General features: G+C 48.0%; 1 protein-coding gene across 2 annotated transcripts in view; it reads right to left on the reverse strand.

Annotated features, from left to right (window-relative positions):
* The window catches only part of ZFHX3 (zinc finger homeobox 3), a 261,276-nt gene that overhangs the window by 162,141 nt on the left and 75,426 nt on the right, over positions 1–23,709 (reverse strand). The window contains exons 1-2 of one of the 2 annotated variants that reach the window (XM_010355429.2): positions 7,749–10,467; positions 753–1,249 (exon numbers count right to left, since the gene is read on the reverse strand). In XM_010355429.2, coding sequence (XP_010353731.2) covers positions 753–1,249; positions 7,749–10,467 — 3,216 coding nt within the window. Of the gene's footprint in view, positions 1–752; positions 1,250–7,748; positions 10,517–23,709 lie in introns of those variants that run through there. The other variant, XM_030925334.1, reaches the window with a different exon arrangement.

Consider the following 23,709-nt stretch of genomic DNA (forward strand, 5'->3'; position numbering starts at 1 on the left):
GAAAGAGGACACAGAACCCAGGAAGCACAAAAGCCGGGGGGGGGGGGACAAAAAAGGCCCCTTATGGACCCCATTTTCCCCACAGCATTTAGCACCTTCTAGCCTGCTACATAATTTATTCATCATTTCTCACCCATCTCCTGCTAAAAGAATGGAAGCTCTATGAGGGCAGGGCTTTTTTTTTTTTTTTTTTTTTTTTTTTTTTTGGTCAGTTTCATGCACTGACGTGGACACATGCCCAGAACAGTACCTGGCATTGAGAAGGTACCCAGTGTGTATATTTTTTGGTGGGATGATGGATGGATGAAAGAAGGAAGGGAGGAACAAAATACCCCAGGAGCATCCAGGAAAGGAGAAATAGGAAAAAAAAAAAAAAAAAGGAATAAAGAGATGGAAAAGGAGAACAGAGAGCCTAAAGGAGAGAGGGAAACCACAGAAGCAGAGGATGCAAAAGAGCCCATGTAAGAAAGAAAAGAACCAACTCTAGAGGCGCTGTCAACAAAACCTGCCCCCAAATTGGGCATCCAAAAAGAGAACCTTCAGCTACTCAAGCTACTCACTGAACCTGTCACGTTTCCATCTGGTGACAAAGTGGACACTGCCAACTCTCCTCTCCATTCCAGGTTCCCAACCAACAGTCACCCAGGCCATGCCAGAGATGGTCCGACTCCTCCCCAGTGCTCCCTAACTCCCCAGTGCGCAACCCTCTCCTTTCAGAAAGGGCGCCTGAGCCATAAGGAGCTGGGCCTTACCTTGTACAACTTCAGGCTGGCCTCGTGCCTGGAGTTGACCGTGTGCAGCCGCAGCTTCTCCAGGCTGTTGGTGTAGTAGTCACAGGCATTGCACTTGAGATGCACGGGGTTGCCGATGGCCACACACTTGAGCCTCCACTCGTTGGCCTTGCCGCCCTCCTTGATGTGGGCCACCAGCTGGTACTTCTGCACGTGCTTGTCTGTCTTGCAGTGCAGCTGGAAGTTGGCCTTGAGCTGGGTGTTGTAGCGGCAGAGCTTACACTGGTACGAGTCCCCCATCACCGCCTTCCACTCGTCCTCCGACAGGCTGCGCTCCACGTTCATGTGCAGGCCCAGCATGTCCAGGTTGTCCGTCGTGAACTTGTTGCAGACGGCACACTGGAAGAGCTTCAGCGACGGGTCGTTGGTCTGGATGAAGCTCTCGCCCAGGTTCATCAGCTCCTCTGACACCAGCTGCCCGCCCCCGAGCCGCATGTCTAGGGGGATCTCACCGCCCACTGCAAGGAAGGAGAGAAGGAGAGAGTCAGAGACCAGGCTCGTGGTCACGGCCACAGCTGAGGCACCCCCCAGCCCTCCGCCACCCTCAACTGGGGTCCAAAAGGAAAAGATCACATTTCAAGGGTTGCAAAGGGTTACTGGCTGGAAAACAAGCAAACAAACGTAGTCAACCTGATGTGTTTCGATCTTTCCTGTGGACATTCTGAGATTTCTGGCAGGTTTCGTATTTTCTTTCTTTAGGAAAAGAACACCTAGAAAAGCTAGGAGCCATTGCCTCTTTAATATTTCCTTTTCTTTTTTTTCCTCCAAGATGGAGTCTTGCTCTGTGTTGCCCAGGCTGGAGTGCAGTGGCATGATCTCGGCTCACAGCAACCTCCGCCTCCTGGGTTCAAGCAATTCTCCTGCCTCAGCCTCCTGAGTAGCTGGAATTACAGGCATCCACCACCAAGACCAGCTAATTTTTGTCTTTTTTAGTAGAGACGGGGTTTCACCATGTTGGCCAGGCTGGTCTTGAACTCTGATCCCAGTTGATCCACCTGCCTCGGCCTCCCAAAGTACTGGAATGACAGGCGTGAGCTACCGTGCCCAGCCACCTCTTTAATATTTCAATTCATACCCTCTCTAAGATCCAAGAAAAGATAGAAATATGTATCATTCACTGGATATAAAAGAATCTCACACCACAGACCTTCCAAAATCGGAAATGCGTTACAGCTGCAATCTTAATATACCAAGCCTTCATGGGGAACCAGAATTGGGCCCAGAATGTATCTGAGGTGGCAGTGACCAACATGACTTTCTGCCACCTTGAGAACAATCTATGGCTGCGTCGTCTGGTGCAGCAGTCACTGGCTACATGTGACTAATAAATACCTGAAATATGGGTAGTGCAACTAAGGAACTGAATTTTTAATGTTATTTAAATTTAGGAAGCTATGTGGTGGTGAGTGACACCTGGGTTGGAGAGTGCCTCTCTAAAGCAAAGATCTGGGGAGTGGGGGTGGACACAGCGTCTCACGCACCTAATCCAAGCACTTCAGGAGGCCAAGGCAGGCAGATCACTTGATCCTAGGAGTTCGAGACCAGTCTGGGCAACATGGTGTACAAAATATACAACAGAAACTAGCCAGGCATGGTAGTGCATGCCTGTAGTTCCAGCTACTCAGGGACTGAGAAGGGAGAATCACTTGAGCCCTGGAGGTAGAGGCTGCAGTGAGCTGAGATCGTGCCACTCAGCTCCAGCCCTGGTGACAGAGCAGGACCCTGTCTCAAAAACAAAATAAAACAAAACAAAATAAAACATAAAAAGACTTGGGGAGTAATCGCTCTACTCCTCACCACTCCCCTCTGGTCAATATCCCTCCCGTCAGTCAATGCTGCCAACCCTCCCATGTCTTCCCAGTAGGGCCGCCTATTCTCTTTCCTGAGCTTCCGCCCTGTGTGACATGCGGAGCTACCCTAGGACCTATCACCTTCCCTTTGCCACTCAGTCACCTACATACAGAAATGCACCATAGCTGGGATCCCCATCAAGGTGCCACCTCCCCAGGACAGGGGTTCAGTCTTATCCTCGCGGGACCTCTACAGAGTGCCCAGCCCTCTACAGAGGGCACAGACACCCAAATGTTTGCTGTGCTAGACAAGAGTGAAAAAAGAATGGGACTGTCGCATGTTCAGGAAGTGGACCAAGACAGGCAGTGAGACAGGAGGGTCAGCTCCACATCTCCACAAAAGGGCCGGGAGAAGATCTCTTCCTCCCTCTTCCGCCCTAGTCTTTTTCAGTCCATCACTGCCCTGCATAAACTGGGGACAAGCTCACATTTGCTATGGTAAATTAATACTGCAAGGGCTTATTTCTACCAGGAGAAAGGCTTGAAGAGAGCAGCCTTCCCTCCAGTTCCTAGAAGTATACGGTCAAGCAGAAAGCTGGGCACTGGTGTCTAGTTTCTCTTTCCTAAACACATATGCACTTGAGCTATTGGGTCTGCCCCACCTCCCCAACTGATATTTAAATTTGACCTTTTATGTGTGGTTGGGCCAAGGTTATTTTATTTTTTATAACTGATTAGAATCCAAGTCAGTGGCTCATCAGAGAAAAGATTTTTTCTTTTTTTTATGATTTTCTTATTGACGCTACACAAGTCACCTCGAATGACAAGATCAGTACAGGTTCTGCTAAGCAGACCAGCAGCTGCGTTTGAAGCTCACGGACAGTCTAGTGAGCCACAGAAATCTTTTGCACATGCATTCCAGAAGGCTTAGGAAGCTTTCAGCTTGTTGTCTGTCTTCCCATCTCCCCTGGTGAGAGGAACCATAACTATGACATTCTTTTTAGGACAAGAAAGAAAAACAGAAAGAAAAAAAAAAGAAAAAAAGCCTAAAAGCTCCATCCCTTAACAGGGACGAAGGCCAGGCAACATCCACGAAACATATTCGGTGTTCAGTCAAAGCAGAAACTGCCCGGAGGGTAAGACAAGGAGCAAACATATATTTGTTTCTGATGCCAACCACCTGAAGTATCAAATCGTCTCCACTTTTTAGATTTAACCTCGGCACATCAATATTGCTCTAAAGAGAAATTCAGCTGTCACTTGCTGATGCCTGAGTGAAAAGGAGAAGTCCTTGGAATAAGCAGAGGAACTAAGTCCCAGTTTCCACTTTAAGCTCTTTTTTTTTTTTTTTTTTTAAGAGACAAGATCTCACTCTGTTGCCCAGGCTGGAGTGGTTCACTGCAGTCTGGACCACCAAGGCTCAACTGATCCACCCGCCTCAGCCTCCCAGGTAGCTGGGACTACAGGTGCACCCCACCACACCTGGCTGATCTTAAAAATAATTTTTTTTGTTGTTGAGATGTTGCCCAGACTGGTCTCAAATTCCCGGGTTCAAGTGATCCTTGGACTCCCACAGTGCTGGATTATAGGCATAAGCCACCATGCCTAGCCAGCATTCTAGGCTCTTAAAATGAAATGCAAAGGACAGAAGCAGCAGAGTGCTGAAACGAGTGAGGATGACAGGCAAGTGAAAACTCCCTTCGAGAGCTATGCCTCAGAGAAACAAGCCCAGGGCTTAGAATCCTGCAAATCCGCTAATTCAGCTGCCACAAAGTGGAGTAATCTCACCCAATTCACAAACAATTAGGAGCAGGGCCCCTATAAATAAGAAACTGGAGCTGGGTGTAGCGGCTCACACCTGTAATCCCAGCACTTTGGGAGGCCAAGGTGGGCAGATCACCTGAGGTCACGAGTTTAAGACCAGCCTAGCCAATGCGGTGAAACCCCGTCTCTACTGAAAATACAAAAACCAGCTGGGCGTGGTGGTGCATGCCTGTAATCCCAGCTACTCGGAAGGCTGAGGCATTACAATTGCTTGAACCTGGGAGGCAGGGGCTACAGTGAGCCAAGATCACGCTATTGCACTCCAGCTGGGGCGACAAGAGTGAAACTCCATCTCAAAAAAAGAAATGAAAAAAAGAATTTGGCAGGTCTTTAGTCTTGAGCCACACTGGATACGTGGTGTTGGAGCGGGTCCCCATCTCCGGGTATACACCTAACTCTAACACTGGAACTGACACCTTGACACGTGAGCCCGCCCATCAGCACATCATCAGGAAGGCACATGGATTAAAAGGCACACTCTGGAATCAAAGGAAGATGAAGGGAGCTGTTAAACCTTGTGCAGGTGTCCAGGGGCTGGCTGGCTACTTGGGAAACACACAGCCACCCTCACAAGCAACCCCTTTCTTGGTGCTATGCTAAACTTCATAGTTGAAAGGAAGGTTTGGGAGGATGTTCACAAGGCCTCAAATCTAATGTGCTGTCTACAAAGAGCAGCAGATCCAACTGTACTAGGCAAAGGAGCCCCAACCCTTTCCTCAAAGGCCTCTGAAAAGAAGCATCCCCAGAATCAGTGTCTCTTTGATGATACTAAAGAGGGCTCTGCCAAGGGAAGTATGAGAACAATCACCTTGTAAGGAGGAGTGCATTTCACAAAAACTTTTTTCCCCCTTCAGAACTCAGTCACGTCTAGTAACACCTACAGCCATCTTATAAATGGACTATGGGGAAAAAAAAAAAAAAGACAAAAATCAGTAGAGCCACAGCTAGAACCGAAAGTTATGGCTGTTTTTATTTGCATAAGTTGGTTTCTCCTACTGAGGTCATACAACTCAAATTCCAAGTCCTTTGGACAGTTCCTATGGCCCCCACACCCACTTGAGCTTCTGGCATAAAGGATTTGTGGCTCTCACACCTTCTTAGCAGTTCTCGTGGCCCAAGGAAGGCACAGGTTTCCAGGGACTCCCCTTGGCCAACAAGTAGTGACACTGGAAATTCAAGGGCCCTTTGTGACTAAGTTGGATAAATCCCTTGGGAGGAAGAGTCCTAGTCTCTCCAAGAAATAAGGTGTGGCCCTTCCATGTGTGTCTAGAACACAGGGCTTCATTCTTCTGCTCCTTCTGAATCTGCCACAATGCCCAGGACAGTGCATGATGCCCCAAAGACTCACAGACACTTGGTGTGTAAGTGAAATATTTCTCTACTTCTCAATGCGAGCCTTAGTTACCTGTTCTCAAGATAATTAAAAAGCCTCACTTTAGGCCGGGCGCAGTGACTCACGTCTGTAATCCCAGCACTTTGGGAAGCCAAGGTGGGCGGATCACCTGAGGTCAAGAGTTCGAGACCAGCCTGGCCAACATGGTGAAGCCCCATCTCTACTAAAAATACAAAATTAGCCAGGCATGGTGTTGGGGGCCTGTAATCCCAGCTACTTGGGAGGCTATGGCAAGAGAATCGCTTGAACCCAGGAGGTGGAGGTTGCAGTGAGCAGAGATGACGCCACTGCACTCCAGCCTGGGTGACAGACAGAGACTCCGTCTCAAAAAAAAAAAACCCCGCTTTGACCCAACATGAACCTACCCATGTTCTGTCTTCATTTCACTTCCATTATGTTTGATTTGCTCCAAGATCTGCCTCCCAAGATTCTATGACTCCTTCCAATTCCTACTGGTTTAAAAAAAAAACCATAGAGTACTCACGCCCATCCCCTGGCGTGCATGGTTCACCCTGGGGACAAATAAGGCGACCGGTGCTTGTACATCCACGATTAGCCAGTTGGTCAAATACCTTCAAATCATTTGGTAATAAAGGATCAATGGGCAAATATTTCAAAATGGAAAAGATTAAAGTACTAAGGATTAAAAGTTGAATACATAGCAAGAAAAACCAATGGAATGCTTTGAAATATAACTCATCGGCAACAATTAGCACTAAAACACTACACAAATAAACACCTGCCAACTGGTGAGGCTTGGCTCTGCAGTCATCTAAGCCATCCCGGAAAAAAGTCCTCACTGACACTCTGTTGCCAAGAACAACCTATTCCCATGTCAATAAAGGCATATTGCTTAATTCAGGCTGTTGTCACTGGTCCCACGAAGTCCATTAGCAGGGTCACAGGATGTGGCGCAGGCAGGATCCTGTTTGAGGCATACAAGGTGGAGGCATGAGTGGCCCAGCTATCAAAGGGTTCTCATGAAACCCATCTGTAGATTGTTTTGGCGGCAGCAGCTATCCTCAAAGTGGCTGTGGTTCGTTCTACGTAAAAACTCAAAGTTTTCAGCACCCACATCCGTCCTATTCTAGATATGGTAAGCTCATTGGTAAGACTGGGAGCATGGACAGAGCCAAATCAGTTTCTCTAAAGCAGAGGTCATTCTTTCCGGCAACAAAGGCTCTGCTAACCAGGATCTAACTGCTATTAAAAGTTAACTTTCCTTGATGGACAATGTTTACGACTTACTTCTTATTCATCTCTCACACCCCTCACAACAGTGCCACTGGGGCCATTCAATTCCCAATTAATTCCCAACTATTCTAATCACCAAGCACTCACCGAAAATAAGAAAAAAAAAAAAATCACATCTCTTTCATCAAGGTCCTCATAAATATACAGATAACTTTGTGAAGTCTATCTGGGTGGCTCCCAGCTCCGCACAGAATCAGCCTTTGGCTATCTGAATAACATACACTATGGTTCCAAATTCCTATTATTGAGATGATTGTCTCTATTTAAATCATAGAGATAACTGTCCCTAGTCCTCTTATTGAGATGATTGCCTCAGCTATAGTTCCCTGTAAGTTTCAGTAAATATCCGATGAAACCCCAAAGTTTTGGGTGATTATAGTGATTTTTCAAATTGAAAAAAGAGACAGAGAAAGACAGAATGGGAACAGAAAACTAGAGGAAACACTCACATTTTAATCCCAGCCCCATGTAGCCAGAGTACAATCATATCTCTCTTGAATGTATAAACTTTTCCATATGCACAGAGTTCAAGGGATTCTTGAGAATAAATACTTGATTGTAAGACACTCCAGTTTACACAAAAACCACTCAAGAAGACCAGAGTCAACTGAATCCACAGCACTATCTCACCCTACTCACCATTCTCCCTGGTTAAATTCCTATCATGAAAACAGACAAACACGTAGTCATCCTCACCTAGAGCAGGCGTCATGGCGGCCATGGGCCCCGCGGGATCCAGCTGGAATCCGCTCATCATGAACTGGGCGTCCGAGGCAGCACTGTCCATCTTCAGGTTGGGCAGGTTCATGTTCTGGGCCAGGTAGTATTGGTAGAGCTCGGCCTCGGCAGGCGAGGGCAAGCTGCCAAGGCCCAGGTGGCGGTTGTGTTGGATCTGGGTCATGTTCTGCTGCAGTAACATCATGTTATGCATGTGCTTCTCACTGGTCATGTGAATGCGGAGGTTCCTGGCCACGTTGGTTTCATAATCACACACCTCGCACCGCCAGGTGGGTTTGGTTTTTGGTTTGGTGGGCGAGGGGGCCCCGCAGGAGCTACTGATATTGGCTGCCGCCGCCGCCGCAGCCGCCGCGGCCGCCGCCGCCCCGGCAGTGTGGCTGAAGACCTGCTCCCCGCCTCCGTTCTGCAGGTTCTGCATGTTGTTGAGATGCTTGTCGGACTGCATATGAATACTGAGGTTGCCTTTGGTAGTTGTGGAGTAGTTACACACCTCGCAGCGGAAAGGCTTGTAACCACACGTGTAGCTCTCGCCTCGTGCCAGCCGGGGGTGGGGCTGCCCGCTTTTGCAGTAGACACAGGAGCCCCCCGGCTCCGGGTGCTTCTCCTTCATGTGTGCCTCCAGGGTCTGCTGGTACTTATAGTGCCAGTTGCACTTGGGGCACTTGAGTGTCTTACACGAGTTACGAGAATGCATCATGGTCATGTGACCGCCCAGTGAGCGGGAGGAGCCCAGGACCGTGTCGCATTTGGGGCACTCCACGCCACTCCCCGAGGGGCACTCCCCAACCCCAAGCTCGCAGAGGGAGCCAGCGTGCTGGTGATGGGGAACGAAGCCCCCATCGTCGCCCTCTGTGCTTTCATTTGGTTCTGGTGCTGTGGCATTGTCTTTATTGGCACTTTCGTCAGCGAAGTCCAGCCTCCTGCCGCCCTCTGCCACATTGGCCCTGACGCCCTCACTGTTAAAGCTTAAACGATTCCTCCTGTTCGCACCATCAAAGACAACAAAGGAAGAAGCAGAATTAGAACTAGTAGAAGCTGTGCCCCTCGACAGCGTCTGGAGCACGTTAGGCATTAAGGGGGAGTTAGAAATGCTTTGGTTTGAGAGAGCAAGGTCCTTTTTGCTGCTACTACCTGCTGCGGCCCCAGGCTCCTCGTGAGGCCTGTCCTCCAGTTCCTCATCCAACTCGCTTGGAAAGAGTCCTTTGCAACCCTCGTCTTCCTCTTCCTCTTCTTCCTCCTCCTCTTCTTCCTCCTCCTCCTCCACCTCTTCCTCCTCCTCTTCCTCCTCCGCCTCCTCTTCGGCTGGCTCTACTTTCTCCGAGAAGCAATCCCCGCCGCCCACTTCCTGCTTCTCTCCTTCCGCCGCCCCGGAGTCCTTGCCCTCTGAGGATTTGGTAGGACTGGAAGCCAGAGGCCCCAGGGGGACTGAGGTAATGGGGGTCTTCAGGACCGAGCTGGTGAGCCCGCCAAGGTTCAACAGGGTGCTGGGGGTCAAGAGACCAGCCTGGGGCTGCTCGGGGCCAGCGGCGGAGCCGGCTGGGAGAGCTTCCTCCCCTTCCATTCGAATGCCACTAAATTTACCATAAAAACTGTGTCCGGGGCCTATGAGGTTAGCTGTGGAAACTAAAGGGTGTTGAAAGTTCTTGTTTTTTGGTTCCAGAAAACTTACAAGGGGTTCCTTGTCTTTGCCGATCCCTTGGATGATAGCGGAGATGTTCTTATTGCTAAGAATTTTCCGCTCATCTTCGCTCAGGGTCATTCGATGGTCATGCACCGCGTGGGTCACAAACGAACGGACGTACCCGAAGGAGAGTTTGCACAAGAAACACATCAGGATGGGCTTCCTCTTGCCGTAGAGCACAAAGCCATCGAATTTGGACAGGTCCACATTGTTAGGAACATCTTTGGATACGCAGGAGCTTTTGGCAGAGCCGTCGCTGTTCAGGTAATCCTTGTTGCTTTTGTGTCGCACGTCGAACACGCGGAAGCTGTGCAGGACGGGGCTGAGCCCCGCCAGGGCTGAGGTATTCGGGAAAGCCTGGTCTGGGCCCTCAAACCATTTCCCGAAGGATGAGGCTATGTGGAAAGTGTTGATGATCTGCGGGTACACGGGTGCAGCACACGAGGGGTCCCCTTGCTTGCCCCCCGCGCCAGGGAGAGAGTTCAGGAAAAGCGAGGGGAGAGGCCCACTGCCGCTGCCACTCCCACAGGCGCCCCCGCCCTGGGTCAGCTGGCTCAGGCTCTCCACAATGTACGCGGAGCCGTCTGGCTGGTAGACGATCTCCCCGGCCAGGTTCTCCACGTCACTCTCCTCGTCCCCCTCCTCACCGGTGTCGCTGGCGCTCTCCTCTCTCAGGGGCGGCGGGGGGCGCGTGCTGGGGCAGTGGTGCTCCATGTAGGTCTGGAGGCTGCCAAAGGAAGCCGAACATTCGTTGCAGGTGACCTCCTTGCTGGCGGGCTCGGCGGGGGGCCCGGCCGACGCGGTGCTCTCCGCAAGGCGCTCATTGAAGGGGGCCCTCAGGCTGTCCAAGGGCCCGTGGCTCTCGCCTGTGGACTGCTCCATGCTACTGGGTTTGTCAGGGAGGTGGGTGCTGTTGAGTTCAGTCCATTGCTGGTGCTGAGGGATACCGCACCCATTGTCCTTCCCCGAGACGACGGGCGAGTCACAGCCTTCCATGGTAAAGCCTGCGTGGAGCTTTCATTGCACCCAGTACGGAGGATCGGACCTGAAGGGCGGAGGCAAGGGGGGAGGAGGGAGAGAGGGGAAAGAGAGAGAGAAAGGAAAGAGGTTAGGAGGGCCGAGGCTGAGGTCCCACCGCACGGAGCGCTCTAAGAGGCTTCTGTCCACAACACCCACAACACAGAGACACGGGACAGAGGGCGGGCCTGGGGACACTGCCCCGCACAGTCCAGCACACAGGGGTGGCGCGGCCGGGTCAACAGCCTGAGCAAGGGACATGGGGAAAGAAGGCCGGGAGCAGGCCTCTTCGACTTCGAATTGTCACCGCTCTGCTCCTGAAGACTAGCAGGAATATCCATTCTTTGCCAGCACAGCTTCGACAGGCCACAGTGGAGAACAGATCCGTCATCTCTCCAGCACCCCCACGAGGTCACAGCCACAGCCCTACCACTTCTGGACAGCTCACACAAAGTCAGCACCAGCTCCCCACACTGTCTGTGGCTCAGGGGAATACAGAGGAGGGCTGAGAAGAGGGAGGTTCAATGTCCCCGGAAAAAGGATGGTAGCGTGGGATACGCTCATGGATTTAGAAAAGTTGCCGTGGCTTTTACTGACCATGGTTCTAGTTTCAGAAGTTCAAAGAAGGTGAGTGAGGAACCTGAGGTTCACAGGGCAGGGCGTGCAGGACTAAACGCACTCCGCAAAGTCCTCTCCAGGTCTGGGAGGCATCAGTCCCATTTTATAAGCAGTAAAACTGAGGGGCTTGAATCTAAAAACTGGCTCAGTGCTAATCTGACCACCGTGAAACAGAAAAGATGGGTCCCCAGATTCCTGTCTCCACCCATACCAGTCAAGCTCCCTGGCCTGTGACTCAGCTGACTTCAGACTAAAACTACATAGGTGCAAAACGTGAGCTTGGTATTTCCAGCAGGAATGGACCAGACTCTGGATCTGCCAACACCCCCTCCAGCAGCTTCTATCTGGCCCTGGCTGGAGGGAGTGCGTTCCCCACGTCCTTGGTGGTTTTTGCTATCAAGGATCTGAGCGGCAAGCCGAGACGGCAGCTGGGCTCGGCAAGCCCCAGCTCCACACCTGCCTCTTAGTTATTAGTCGCTACCCAACCAGCTGTCATTCAGCCCTGGGGCTTTTCCATTTCCGACTCCAAAGTGCCATTGAGCTGAATGTGCCCTCTGAGACCTCATGTCCCTGGGGAGGCAGGCATCAGATCGCCGCCACTCTGCTCCTGCGGTAATATCATCGCAGGGGTGATTATTCCGTCTGGCCCTGCTCCTACAGGCAGCTCAACACCTCACAGAGCCTTGATCCTTCGACCGTAGGTCCCCAGCCACCATTCCCCTGCAGCTCCTCCTGGAGAACATGTGGCCGCTTCTCCACCCACCATCTCATTCATAGCCGGCTGGTGAAGGTTTTGGCCAGGTTTGATCTTACTTCCCTCCCCGACAGCCCCTATCTTCTCAATCTTTTTTTCATTTCTTGATTATTGACTGCACAATGAGTCAACAGCTCCCCCTCGGGAAAAGATGGGGACGGCAGGTTTACCACAAGTCTCAGGGAGAAATAACTTTTTGGAAGACTAAAGCTATGATGTGTCTAATACACACATGCAAACACATACCCCATCTCTCCGTTTATAACCTCAGATTTTGCAACCACAAAGTTCCATGGGCCTTAGAAAGGACATACTCATTTAAAACAGAGACGACTCCACTAAACCAAACCAAACAGCAAACGCAATGGGACTTCCTCACAAGGTTGAGCCGGGATACAGGTGAGACTACAGGGTCGCTCTTCTTAGGGATGCTTCTGATTGGCTGGACGACATCTGATTGACAGCTTGGGCCAAAAACGTTGGCAGGCCTGAAGGGGTGGGAGGGTTAACAGCCCGATTGTAAAATCAATGTCATAAATGCTTGGTAAGTTACAGGAACATGCGGGAAGGGGGGGCCACGATTGATAAAGGAGAACAGCTTTGATGCTGCACCAGGGACTTGTTTATCGACAGCAAAGCCAATCTCCTCTCCAGCCTGGGCTGGGCCAGAGAAACCTGCAAGCATTTACCAATTAATTGGTGGGCTTCTCTTGCTCTGTTCTCTTATTCCTCCTCCTCTTCCACAAACTATCCAGCCAAGGGGCTGGGACTTTTAAAACCTCCCTTACTTTGTTTTCTACTGCAAAGCAGAAGATGTCAGGAAAGAATGACACCGTACCCACCTATGATGATGGTTGGTGACCCTGTGGTGGTGACGCTAGAGCCCACCCATTCATGGGGAGCAGCAGCCATGAGGACACGGGTGGGAGAGGAGGAACCCACTGCAGGACCCAAGCTACCTCCTCTGGGCCTCCTTCCCATGTGCACCGGCTGCGACAAGCAGGCCCATTTACAGCCTTGCCAAACAAAGCGTGGTTCATGGACTTGAAGCACAATCCTCTCCAGGTAGCTTAAGACACATGCACCCTCTCCTCCTGCCCCATCAGAATCTGCATTTTCACACCATCCTCAGGGACCTTGCATTAAACTTAAGACACTCTCTGCTTCACTCCATCTTCACCAATACAGGTACCAAGCACAGCTCTTCTGTCCTTGGTACCTTTATTGCTAGGTAACCAGGGAAGGTCAGTCTTAGACTCCCTGTGGTCCCTGGGAGGTGCAGGGATGGAGATGGAGAAGAGGGGGACCTGCGCACAGAGATAAAGAAGTCTCTCCAACCCGCCCCATCCTGCAGCTCAAGGGTCTTGGGGCATCTACCACTCCCCCCCACAGCCGGCTGTCTCTCTCTCGCTCTGTTTATCAGCCAGTCAATAAGAAAAAGGTAGTTCTTACTTAAGGAGGCAGAAGTCAACTCGGCAGGTCGATCAGCACTCTGTCTGTAAACACGGTTTCCCGTAAAATCAATGATCTTCAGTTACAGAGGGCAGCCTGGGAACCCAGTGGGTCCTTGCACTTTTCCAAGCAGCCCCACCAGTCCGACACGCATACCTCTCCTCAGGCTCCCCCCAGGTTCTGTGCCCCTTCCCAGTGCTTCCCTAGTGCCAGGGCCAGCTCGTACAGGTTCACACCCCTCCTCCCTTCCCGCAGCCTGCTTCTCTGCTGGTGGCACCCAGAACTCCCTCTAAAAAATGTCCAGGTATTCTACTCACAACCCCCGATGTTGCACTAAACATATGGGCTTTAAGAATTCGGTTAGATTTTAATAGAGCACATCTCTCCAATGAGAAAGTTAAAGGGAAGATGTAGGAATGACCTAGCTTGCTCACTCTCTGCTTAGCACTTAAATCTGCCATGTGAAAGGTAATCTTGTACAGAAGAATTCCAGCACTTTCATCAAGCACCCCCCAACCCCGCTCATCTTCCAAGCTCCCTTGGAATCACCTGTAAAGTCCACTGCATCTTTGCAAATGTCAATCTTTACTTTTCAAAGATTGTTTAAAAGGATAAAACTCTACCCTGTTACCCTGTAACTCCCTATTAATCAAAACGTTCATCTCCCTCTTTAAAAACGTGCTTATGACAGTTTTATCCTGTTCCCTTAAGGAGGTAGGACTGGGTAAAATGCAACAGTTTCAGGGAAGCTGGGGTGGCAGGGGTGCGGTTATGACGAAGGGAGGGGCTCCTGCTGTTGCTCCAGCTCCCGGAGAATTAAACATGAACAGTCGCACCGTGTAATTTTAAATTGTTAATTAGCACAGGGTTAATTAGGCAGTCCTTTCACAAGAGGCTGTCTGGTAGGAAACCAAGAAGGGAAACAAAGGGGAAGGGAGGAAAAACAAAGAGAGACTAGAGGCAGTGAGAAACTGTTGCCTCCAAGAATATCCCATGCGGGATCACTCAAGAGACATCAGCCAGCAGGCAAGGATGCCTGTTTCCCTGGGTGATCCCCTACTCTGCCGGAGGGAGAGGCAGTGTATACCGCCTTCCTACAGGTGACCAGGCAGCATACACTGAAGGCCTCAAAAATGCATATCCCTCCCCCTTGACACGACAATTCCCCATTCTAGAAATTCATCCTAAGGAAACAACCTAAGCAATGTGTGGAGGAGATTTAAGTTTATTCATCACAGCATTTATAACAGAAAAAAAAAGAGGAGAAATTTAGGCAAAAACAGAGACCCTAAATAAATTACAGTGCACAGAGCTCCATATGTTGTTATAAAGATGCTTTCTTTAAACAAACTATTTATAAGCATGGGGAAATCATCATACAGATGCTGAATGAACAAAGCACATACAGGTATTATGTAGGGAAAATAGGAGAGACATATTACAATTTTTACAATGGTGAATTCTAGGGAATGAGGTTATGGGTGACTTCATTTCCTCCTTTGTGCCTTTATTTCTCAAAGCTCTGTAAAATTAAAACCATCATTGAGACAGGAGGATTGCTGGAGCCCAAGAGTTCAAGGCTGCAGTGAGCTATGATCGGGCCACTGCACTCCAGCCTGGGTGACAAAAATGAGACTTAGTCTCTTTAAAAAAAAAAAAAGAAAAAGGAAAATAAAATTGAAAACCATCATAATGGAAGTCATCACTTAATGAGGTAGGCGTTGTGTTAAGACCCACAGGTATAGCATATCACTTTGATCCTCATACCCACACTAGGAGATAGACACTATTTTTTTTTTTTTCAGACCGAGTCTTGCTCTGTCGCCCAAGCTGGAGTGCAGTGGCACAATCTTGGCTCGCTGAAAGCTCCACCTCCCAGGTTCACGCCACTCTCCTGCCTCAGCCTCCCAAGTAGCTGGGACTACAGGCGCCCACCACCACACCTGGCTAATTTTTTGTATTTTTAGTAGAGATGGGGTTTCACCGTGTTAGCCAGGATGGTCTTGATCTCCTGACCTCGTGATCCACCCGTCTCAGCCTCCCAAAGTGCTGGTATTACAGGCATGAGCCACCATGCCTGGCCGATAGATACTATCTTTATCCCCATTTTCAAGATGGGAAAACTGAGGTGGCCCACAGTTATATGGCCTAACTGACAAACCAGACAGTATGGGTGTGGAGTCTGTGCTCTCAGGCAGTTTTCCTTTGTCGTCCAGGCTGGAGTGCAGTGGCGCGATCTCAGCTCACTGCAACCTCCACCTCCTGGGCTCAAGCAATTCTCCTGCCTCAGCCTCCTGAGTAGCTGGGACTACAGGTGACTGCCACCATGTCTGGCTTTTTTTTTTTTTTTTTTTTTTTTTTTTGTATTTTTTAGTAGAGATAGTGTTTCAACGTGTTGGCCAGGCTGGTCTCAAACTCCTGAGCTCAGGCAATCTGCCCGCCTTGGCCTCCCAAAGTGCTGGGATTACAAGCGTGAGCCACCGCACCCAGCCTGTTTTTCTTTAATGTCTAATTTTCAAAAGAGAACACTAGAACATCCCTACTTCTCACATTCACGCTCAGTCTTTAAGCACCCAGGGACTGTCCTAAGGTGATGGGATCCCGGGACTGCTCATGCAGAAGAACACTGGCATCTCACCCAAACACGCTTTTCTTGCTTAAGAGTGATGGGGATGAGGGGAACAGTTCGAAGCAGACTGATTTGTTTGGATATCTTTAGACAGACAAGAGAGGATAAAGGAGGGAGGAGAAGCTGCTGCAAAGAACTGAAATGTCGGTCCAATATCCTGATTTTTAAAGAAGGACAAAAGGCAGATTCCAGAACCTACAGATCAGGAAACATATTCATTCGTTCGGCATTTACTGAGCATGGACTATGTGTCCAATGCTAGAGAATCCATGATAAAAGGTCTCGGCTTACATTCTTGTGGAGAAGAGAGACCACACACAAATACACTCAAATAAAAAGCAATATAAAGTAATACAAAGCAGGTGGAGGGGAAAGAGTGATGCATGTGCATCGTTTTGGAGAAAGTCACAATGTCAGAGTGACTTAATGGATATGGATATACTTCAAGAATATGTTATAAAGTATATACTGCAAGTTCTTCATCATTTTCAAACAGATTCAACAGTTGCTGGAAAAGAATTTTAGGTGGGGGGATGATCCTGAGGAATTAGCAATTAGCTGTAGGTCCAGTAAGAAAACCCACATAAAATAAACCCAAAAATACCCTTACTTAGACTTAATGGTCTGAGAAATACAGTAAAGTATGCTTTTTTATCTTAGTAAGGTAGCACAAAATTTATCATTTCTTTATATCCAGGACGGCAAAACAGCTTTCAGATAATAAACTGTGGCCAACTTTATAGCTGACTAATGATGCCATTACTTTAAGCGTCAACACAGAGGTCAGTGTGTCTCAGGACACGCCACAAGGCTCTGTCTTGTCCCTACTCGGCTGATTGAAATCAACAGTTTGAGGAACAAGACCATGCAGGCATGTCCACTTGCAGAGCACATCAAGCTCAAGGGAATAATTAAAATGCTCAATGGTGGAATCAAGACTGAGAAAAAAAATCTCCATGAGTTGGAATGACAGGCCCAAACTAAAAGGACCAAACTTTAGAAGGAAAAACATTAAGCCCTACATTTAATTTCAGGCAATCTGCTAAACCTGATGGAGGATGGAAGAGACCTGGAGTCTTAAGAGTTCATGCAAACAACAATAACAAAATATCTAGGGGTTTTACTTGATGACAAACTCAGAGGAAGCCCGAAGTTGGCATGGTGGCCGAAGACCATAATGGGGTCTGGCAATAGGATTACTCTGTACCTGTTGGAGCTCAGCAGGTCCACAGCCCATCGCTTTCTCTGTCTGCATGAATAATGTTAACAAACCACTGCAGGCAGTCTCCTAAGAGAGATACCAACAAAGAAACTGTAGTTTCATCGGAATGGCTGAACACACACACAGCTCAAGGGCACAGGAAAGAGAAGTCTCGTTGCGGGGCAAGACAGCTATCCTCGGCTATATGAAACCCTGCCTTAGTTTGGTTCTGTGGTTTCCACCTAGTTCCAGAGTTGAATTAGGGGCAATGAGGGGAATCTGTAAGGAAAAAGAGGTAGGGTCACTATAAATGAAAATCTTTCTCAAGATTATCACAGTTCCCAAATGGAATGTTTATGCTGTGAAATACTGCACTCTGTGGCTTCAAGAATGGAGAAGGGGATTGTGCTGTGTGGCCAGGGGGCTATATCAGGCAGCCTGTGAAAGGTGAAGATGCTTCTCATTCCCAGGTGTTATCTGTGGGCTTGTCTGTCCCCACCACAAGGCTGTGAGCGGCACGAAATCAGGTTCCCTGTGCCGTTCATCTCTGAGTCCTCCACATCTGACATATAACAGGTGCTTAATAAAACAATGGGGGAAATAGGAAAAAAGAGGATCCCTGTATCCATTCCTTTTCTTTTTTTTTCTCTTAGTTTAAGATATGTCTGGTGTAACCATTCTCTATGAAATGGAACTGGGGCTCCTTGGAGACATGGCCAATTCTTGGGCTGGAGAAGGAAAAGTACAAGATGAGCTCAGAGCATCTACTTGCGCTCAAAGAATAAGGAAGATGTATGAAAATGACCTCAGGGCGGGTTGGAGGGGCTCCCACTGGCCACATCAGGGACAATGTGAGCAACAAAATTAAGTGACAGTAAAGGATTGCAACCCAATGTGTAACGTAAGAATCCCCAAGTCCCTACTTTAAGAACAAAAAAAAAAAGTGTGGGAGAATGGAAAGTTCTTCCACAGGGTAGAAACTCAACTAATAAACGTAGAAAAAGGGTATAGAGTAAGAAAATCACCATTTGATAACTATCATCCTCATCATCATCATCATCCACTCCGGGAAGAATCAATGGGTACCCAAACTAATGGATGAAAGTTTGAATACTTCTGGGCACAGTGGCTCACGCCTGTAATCCCTTCGGGAGGCCGAGGCAGGTGGATCACGAGGCCAGGTGATCGAGACCATCCTGGCTAACATGGTGAAACCCTGTCACTACTAAAAGTACAAAAAAAAAAAAAAAAAATTAGCCCGGCATGGTGGCGAGCGCCTGTAGTCCCAGCTATGTGGGAGGCTGAGGCAGGAGAATGGTGAGAACCCGGGAGGTGGAGCCTGCAGTGAGCCGAGATCGCACCACTGCACTCCAGCCTGGGCAACAGAGCAAGACTCCATCTCAACAACAACAACAAAAAGTTTGAATACTAACAGGATATTTACGATCTCAAAGTCTCTCCCGACAGGACACTTCTTAATTATAGCAGGAAAAAGCAAACAACAACAGCTTCACAGTGGAGAAGCTGGCAGATACCACCTTCATTGAGTGATCAGAGTTCCCATCACCAGCAGTGAGGCAAACAGACGTCATGTGCCTCCTGGTAGGATACACCGAGAGGAACACAACATCCCTTCCTTGGTGTTCCTGTCAAAAATGCACAACCGGAATCTAATCATGAGGGAACATCACGCAAATCCAACTGAGGACAGTCTGCAAAATGTCCTATGCTCTTTAGAAATGTCAGGGCCATGCGACGGAAAGACAGACTGAAAAACTGTTTCAGATTAAAAGAGACTAAGGAGACGTGACTAATGAATGTTACACATAATCTGGGATCCTCTTTTCCTCTAAAGGACATAATTGGGACAACTGACAAAATCTGAATAAGGTTTTGTAGATGGGCTAATAGTGGCATATGAATGTTAATGTTCCTTTTTCTTTTTCTTTTCTTTTTTTTTTTTTTTTTGGAGACAGAGTCTCGCTCTGTCACTCAGGCTGGAGTGCAGTGGCGCAATCTCGGCTCACTGCAACCTCCGCCTCCCAAGTTCAAGCACTTCTTCTGCCTCAGCCTCCTGAGTAGCTGGGAGTCCAGATGCCAACCACCACACCTGGCTAATTTTTTTTGTATTTTTAGTAAAGACGGGATTTCACCATGTTGGCCAGGCTAGTCTCACATTCCTGACCTCCAGTGATCCACCAACCTCAGCCTCCCAAAGTGCTGACATTACAGGTGTGAGCCACCGCACCCAGCCTCATTTCCTAATTTTGATAACTGCAGTGTGTTTATAAAAGAGAATGTCTTTGTTTTTAAAAATACACACTGGTATATTTAGAGGTGAAGGGGTACAATGCCTCGATTTTCAAATGGGTTAGGAAAAAATATGAGTGTATACGTGTGTGTGTCAGTATATACATATATACACATACACATATATATAGCAGGAATAAATATATGAGATAATGTTACCATAGGAGGAGTCTAGAAGGACATGAGAATTCTTTGTTCTACTGTTAAAACTTCCCTGTACACTTGAAATTGTCAAAAGAGAAAGAAATTGTCCAGAGTAAAAATTCAACATAGTAAACCCCCAAAACTATACATGAAGAGTCAACCCACCCTGACATATATCTTAAATCTTAATGTGAAATTTGTTCCCAGCAGAGCTTCATTAAAGGAAGTGGCTGTGAGGCAGGACAGACAGGTATAGAGAGAAAAAAACTGAAAACTGGTCTTTCCCTCCTCCAGCTGAGAGGCTTCTAGGCGGAGCCTTCCAGTTGGAGAAGACAAATAAATGGCCATTCCAACTTGGGCAGAACTTCACGTTATACAGTACTGAGCCATTTCCCCGAGACACCCAGGATCCTGACTGGGGGCTGATTTCCCGAGTTCCCTAGGGAACTTTCACAGAGTTCCCTAACTTTGTGAAAAGTGATTCTAAGTAAAGGGATAAGGGCAGCCCTCAGATAAAAGGAGAACTCCAGCAGCCCCCAGAGTGTGAGCATTGTTAAATCCAGACTAAAACATACCAGAGAGAAAAACACACTACCGTGAACTATCCCCTCACTAACCCCACCTCCTTAAAAAAACAAAAACAAAAAAACAAAGGCAATCCAGATTCCAAGAGAAGGTGAAACCTCCTTCAAGGGTCAACAAAATAATACCTGCATCTGTTTAGCTTGGAATCCACTGAAGAACCATACCCAGTTCCCTTCTGTGTTTTTTACAATAACAGTGTTTATCTATTGCTGCTGCACAGAAGGCAATACATGTTAGGTCATACACCGGTGATTCCATCTGCTTGGTAGCCATTTCCCAGCAGCTTTCAGGATTGCTCTGCAAGTGTGGCCAGGTCGGAGAACACACACGTGCTTGAACAGGTGCCTTGTGCTGCCGGAAGCCCATTGCCTGGAAGGCCCAGAGAATCGCCCAGGCCGTGGGCCTCCATGTTTGCTAATAAGTGCATCTGTGCTATTTCCAGCATGAACATAAATCAGCCTGGAAGTGAAAACTGCTAGCTCAGCCCATTCTGAAGGGAATCCACACCACGGTGATATTCTGGTTACAATGGAGTCGTGGAGGGGAACAGGAGGGAGTCGTGAGAGCAGAGCCAGGTCTAGGAACCCAGTCTGTGTGTACTTCGAGGAATTAAAAAAGACTTTTTTTTTTTTACTATATATGTAAACATACTCAGAGTTCAACCACCATGAATCAAAACCAAACCCATGAATATAATAATAAAAAGCAAGACAAACCAGCTATTATTTATGCTCTGCCTTGTTCTAAAAAGGGATTGGGGCAATTTAAACAGCTATAGTAACTGTATCTCACACTTGGGTACGTAAGTATCCACCCTGAGTCACGTGGAGGCCTTTCCACCATATCCAGAACAGGAAAGACCAGCATCGTGTACCCATGACTGGCTTGACTGGTGCTCCTGACTTGGATTTAATTACCATAAAGCACTGATCCCCTCCCGGATTTGCAGCAGAACCTCCTTTCACCAAATACCATCGCTTTACCTGACGGTACCAACCCACCTCTCCTACCCAGCAAGTCCACAGCTCACAACCCCAATCTTCACTCATCTCCTGGCACCTTCCTGGCTAAACCGGACACTTTCCAACACCAACTATAACCAACACTTACGTGTTTCCTTTGCCAGCGCTCAAGACTTTTTCATCTCCTCCCAATTTCCTCAAAGTTCCTCTCCAAGATCCTATTTCTGCTCTCTCTCCATTCTTGCTATTGGGATGGTAGGGCAAAAGCTAGGAGACAATGTAAAAACATGCCATCTGGCCCATTACAGTTTCAATCTGGCACCTCATGATGTCAAATTTATTTTAAATAATGTCTTATGATTAAAGTTGTGGGAGCTCATTATTTTAAAAAGTTGGATATGTACAAAAAGACTCAGCAGCTAAGGTTAAAATCACTGACAATTCCACCAGCTAGAGAACCACTGCTAGGTAGTTTTTCGGGCTTTTTTTCCTCTGCATGTTTACAGATACAGATTTTCCTTCCCTACCTCAGATCACACTGCTCTTCATGTAGGCTGCCCTTTTAACCTAATTTAGTATGAAATTTTTCCTACGCCATTCAATATTCTTCATAAGTTAGAACTAATGGCTATATAGATACTATATCTTATACACATTGCATAATTTCCACCAAATGCTATTATTAGACATTTAAACAATTCCCAATATTTTGCTATTCATTTTGCAATAAGGGCCCTTAAATCTTTGTACACACATAACAACAGCAACAACAACAACAAACCAAGCAAACAACAAACCAAGTAGCTCCATTACTGTCCACCTGGTTGAATCAAGCATGGTTTTGTTTGATCCTTGCGGCAGCCCATTTTACAGACAAGGAAACTGAGGCTTAGAGAGTTAAGTACCTTGCCCAAGTGGCATGCTAGTTTAGTCGGCCTTTGAAACTAGGTAAGCCTCCCTTACGACTCTAAAACCAGGCTCTTACTCATGACGTTCTGTCTCTATTGCCTTAGGATGCATTTCTGGAAGTAGAGTTGCTGACTCAAATGCTAGGAACATTTAAGGCCCTCTGGAACATGCCAAACTGTCCCCCATGAAAGTTCTTTCCGCTCCTGTTTGCACTGGTGTGTGAGCATCAGTTATCCTGCACCCTCATCAACAGTAGGTATTACTTTGTTATTTTAAAAAGTCCGTTTGCCAGGCAAGAAATGGCATCTCATTTTAACTCACATTCTTTAAACTTGTAAGACAGAACCCATCTATGGATATTTACTGGCAGTCTACATTTCTTCTGTGAATTGCCTGTTAATTCCTTTTTTTTTTTTTTTTTTTTTTTGAGACGGAGTTTTACCCTGTTGCCCTGGTTGGAGTACAATGGCGCAATCTCAGCTAACTGCAACCTCCACCTCCTGCATTCAAGCAATTCCCCTGCCTCAGCCTCCCAAGTAACTGGGATTACAGGAGTGCACCCTCACGGCCAGCTAATTTTTGTAGTTTTAGTAGAGACAGGGTTTCACCATGTTGGCCAGGCTGGTCTTGAACTCCTGACCTCAGGTGATCCACCCACCTCGGCCTCCTAAAGTGCTGAGATTACAAGCGTGAGCATCTGTGCCCGGCCTTGCCTGCTATTTCTATGGCAGGTGTGTGTTCTCCTTTTCTGAGTAGTGAGAGAGTTTTGCAGAATTTGACTGGTGATCCCTCCCCCTTGAGTTCCTATCAGTCCACCATCCTATGAGCTCCTGGACAGGACAGAGTCCGACCTACTTAGACTGCCAGTTCCGAAGATGTTCTCTGTCCTTCAGATCTCAACTCCTTCCAACGAGTGGACTCTGTCCACTGCTTCATTTGCTCCACATCAATTTTCCTGTATTCAAGTGAGGTCCCCCTCCTTTATGTGATTATAAAGGGCCAAACTGCATCAATCATTTTCAAGCTTTGTTGTGCAGTGGAACCAACTATGGGGCACAAAAATACACACAGATGTCAAGCCCAGCCCAGAGCACAGGACTAGCTCTCTGAAGGGCCAGGTATCTGCTCCAGGAGGGTGGGAAGACACCACGTCGCCAAGATTTCTGTCCTCGGTCCAGAGTCACCAGTGTCCTTCTGGTCTTGGTTAATGGTTCCTCCTCTTCTACTTTAAGCTTCAATCTCCCCTCCTTCCAAAACTGCTTCCCCCTACTCCTTGAAATCTTCCCCCACTTCACTTCTGACATATTCTGGCCCTCCTCCCACCTCTGTCATCTCCACATTGGCTGTCCTCTCCCCATTCCTACAGCTCTCCACAGGTACATTTTCCACTTATTTGATAAAATTCTCTTATCATTTCAACCTACAGACATCTCTCCTCCCTGTTCTCCTGTAGGTATTTAAGCGTCATCGTACTCTCCCCCTTGGCTCTCTGCTCTTAACTCTGTACATCAGCTACCTTAACTACTTCTGTGGTTTCAATTACTGAAATTATGAGTTGACTCCCAAAGCAAAAATTTCCATTCCTGACTTGGCACTTGAATATGTGTCTCACACTTTCGGAAGACCAGAATATGGCTAGTGTTCCACCAAGCAAGAT

Source organism: Rhinopithecus roxellana, chromosome 20, assembly GCF_007565055.1.
Source record: "Rhinopithecus roxellana isolate Shanxi Qingling chromosome 20, ASM756505v1, whole genome shotgun sequence".
Classification (NCBI taxonomy): Eukaryota; Metazoa; Chordata; class Mammalia; order Primates; family Cercopithecidae; genus Rhinopithecus; species Rhinopithecus roxellana.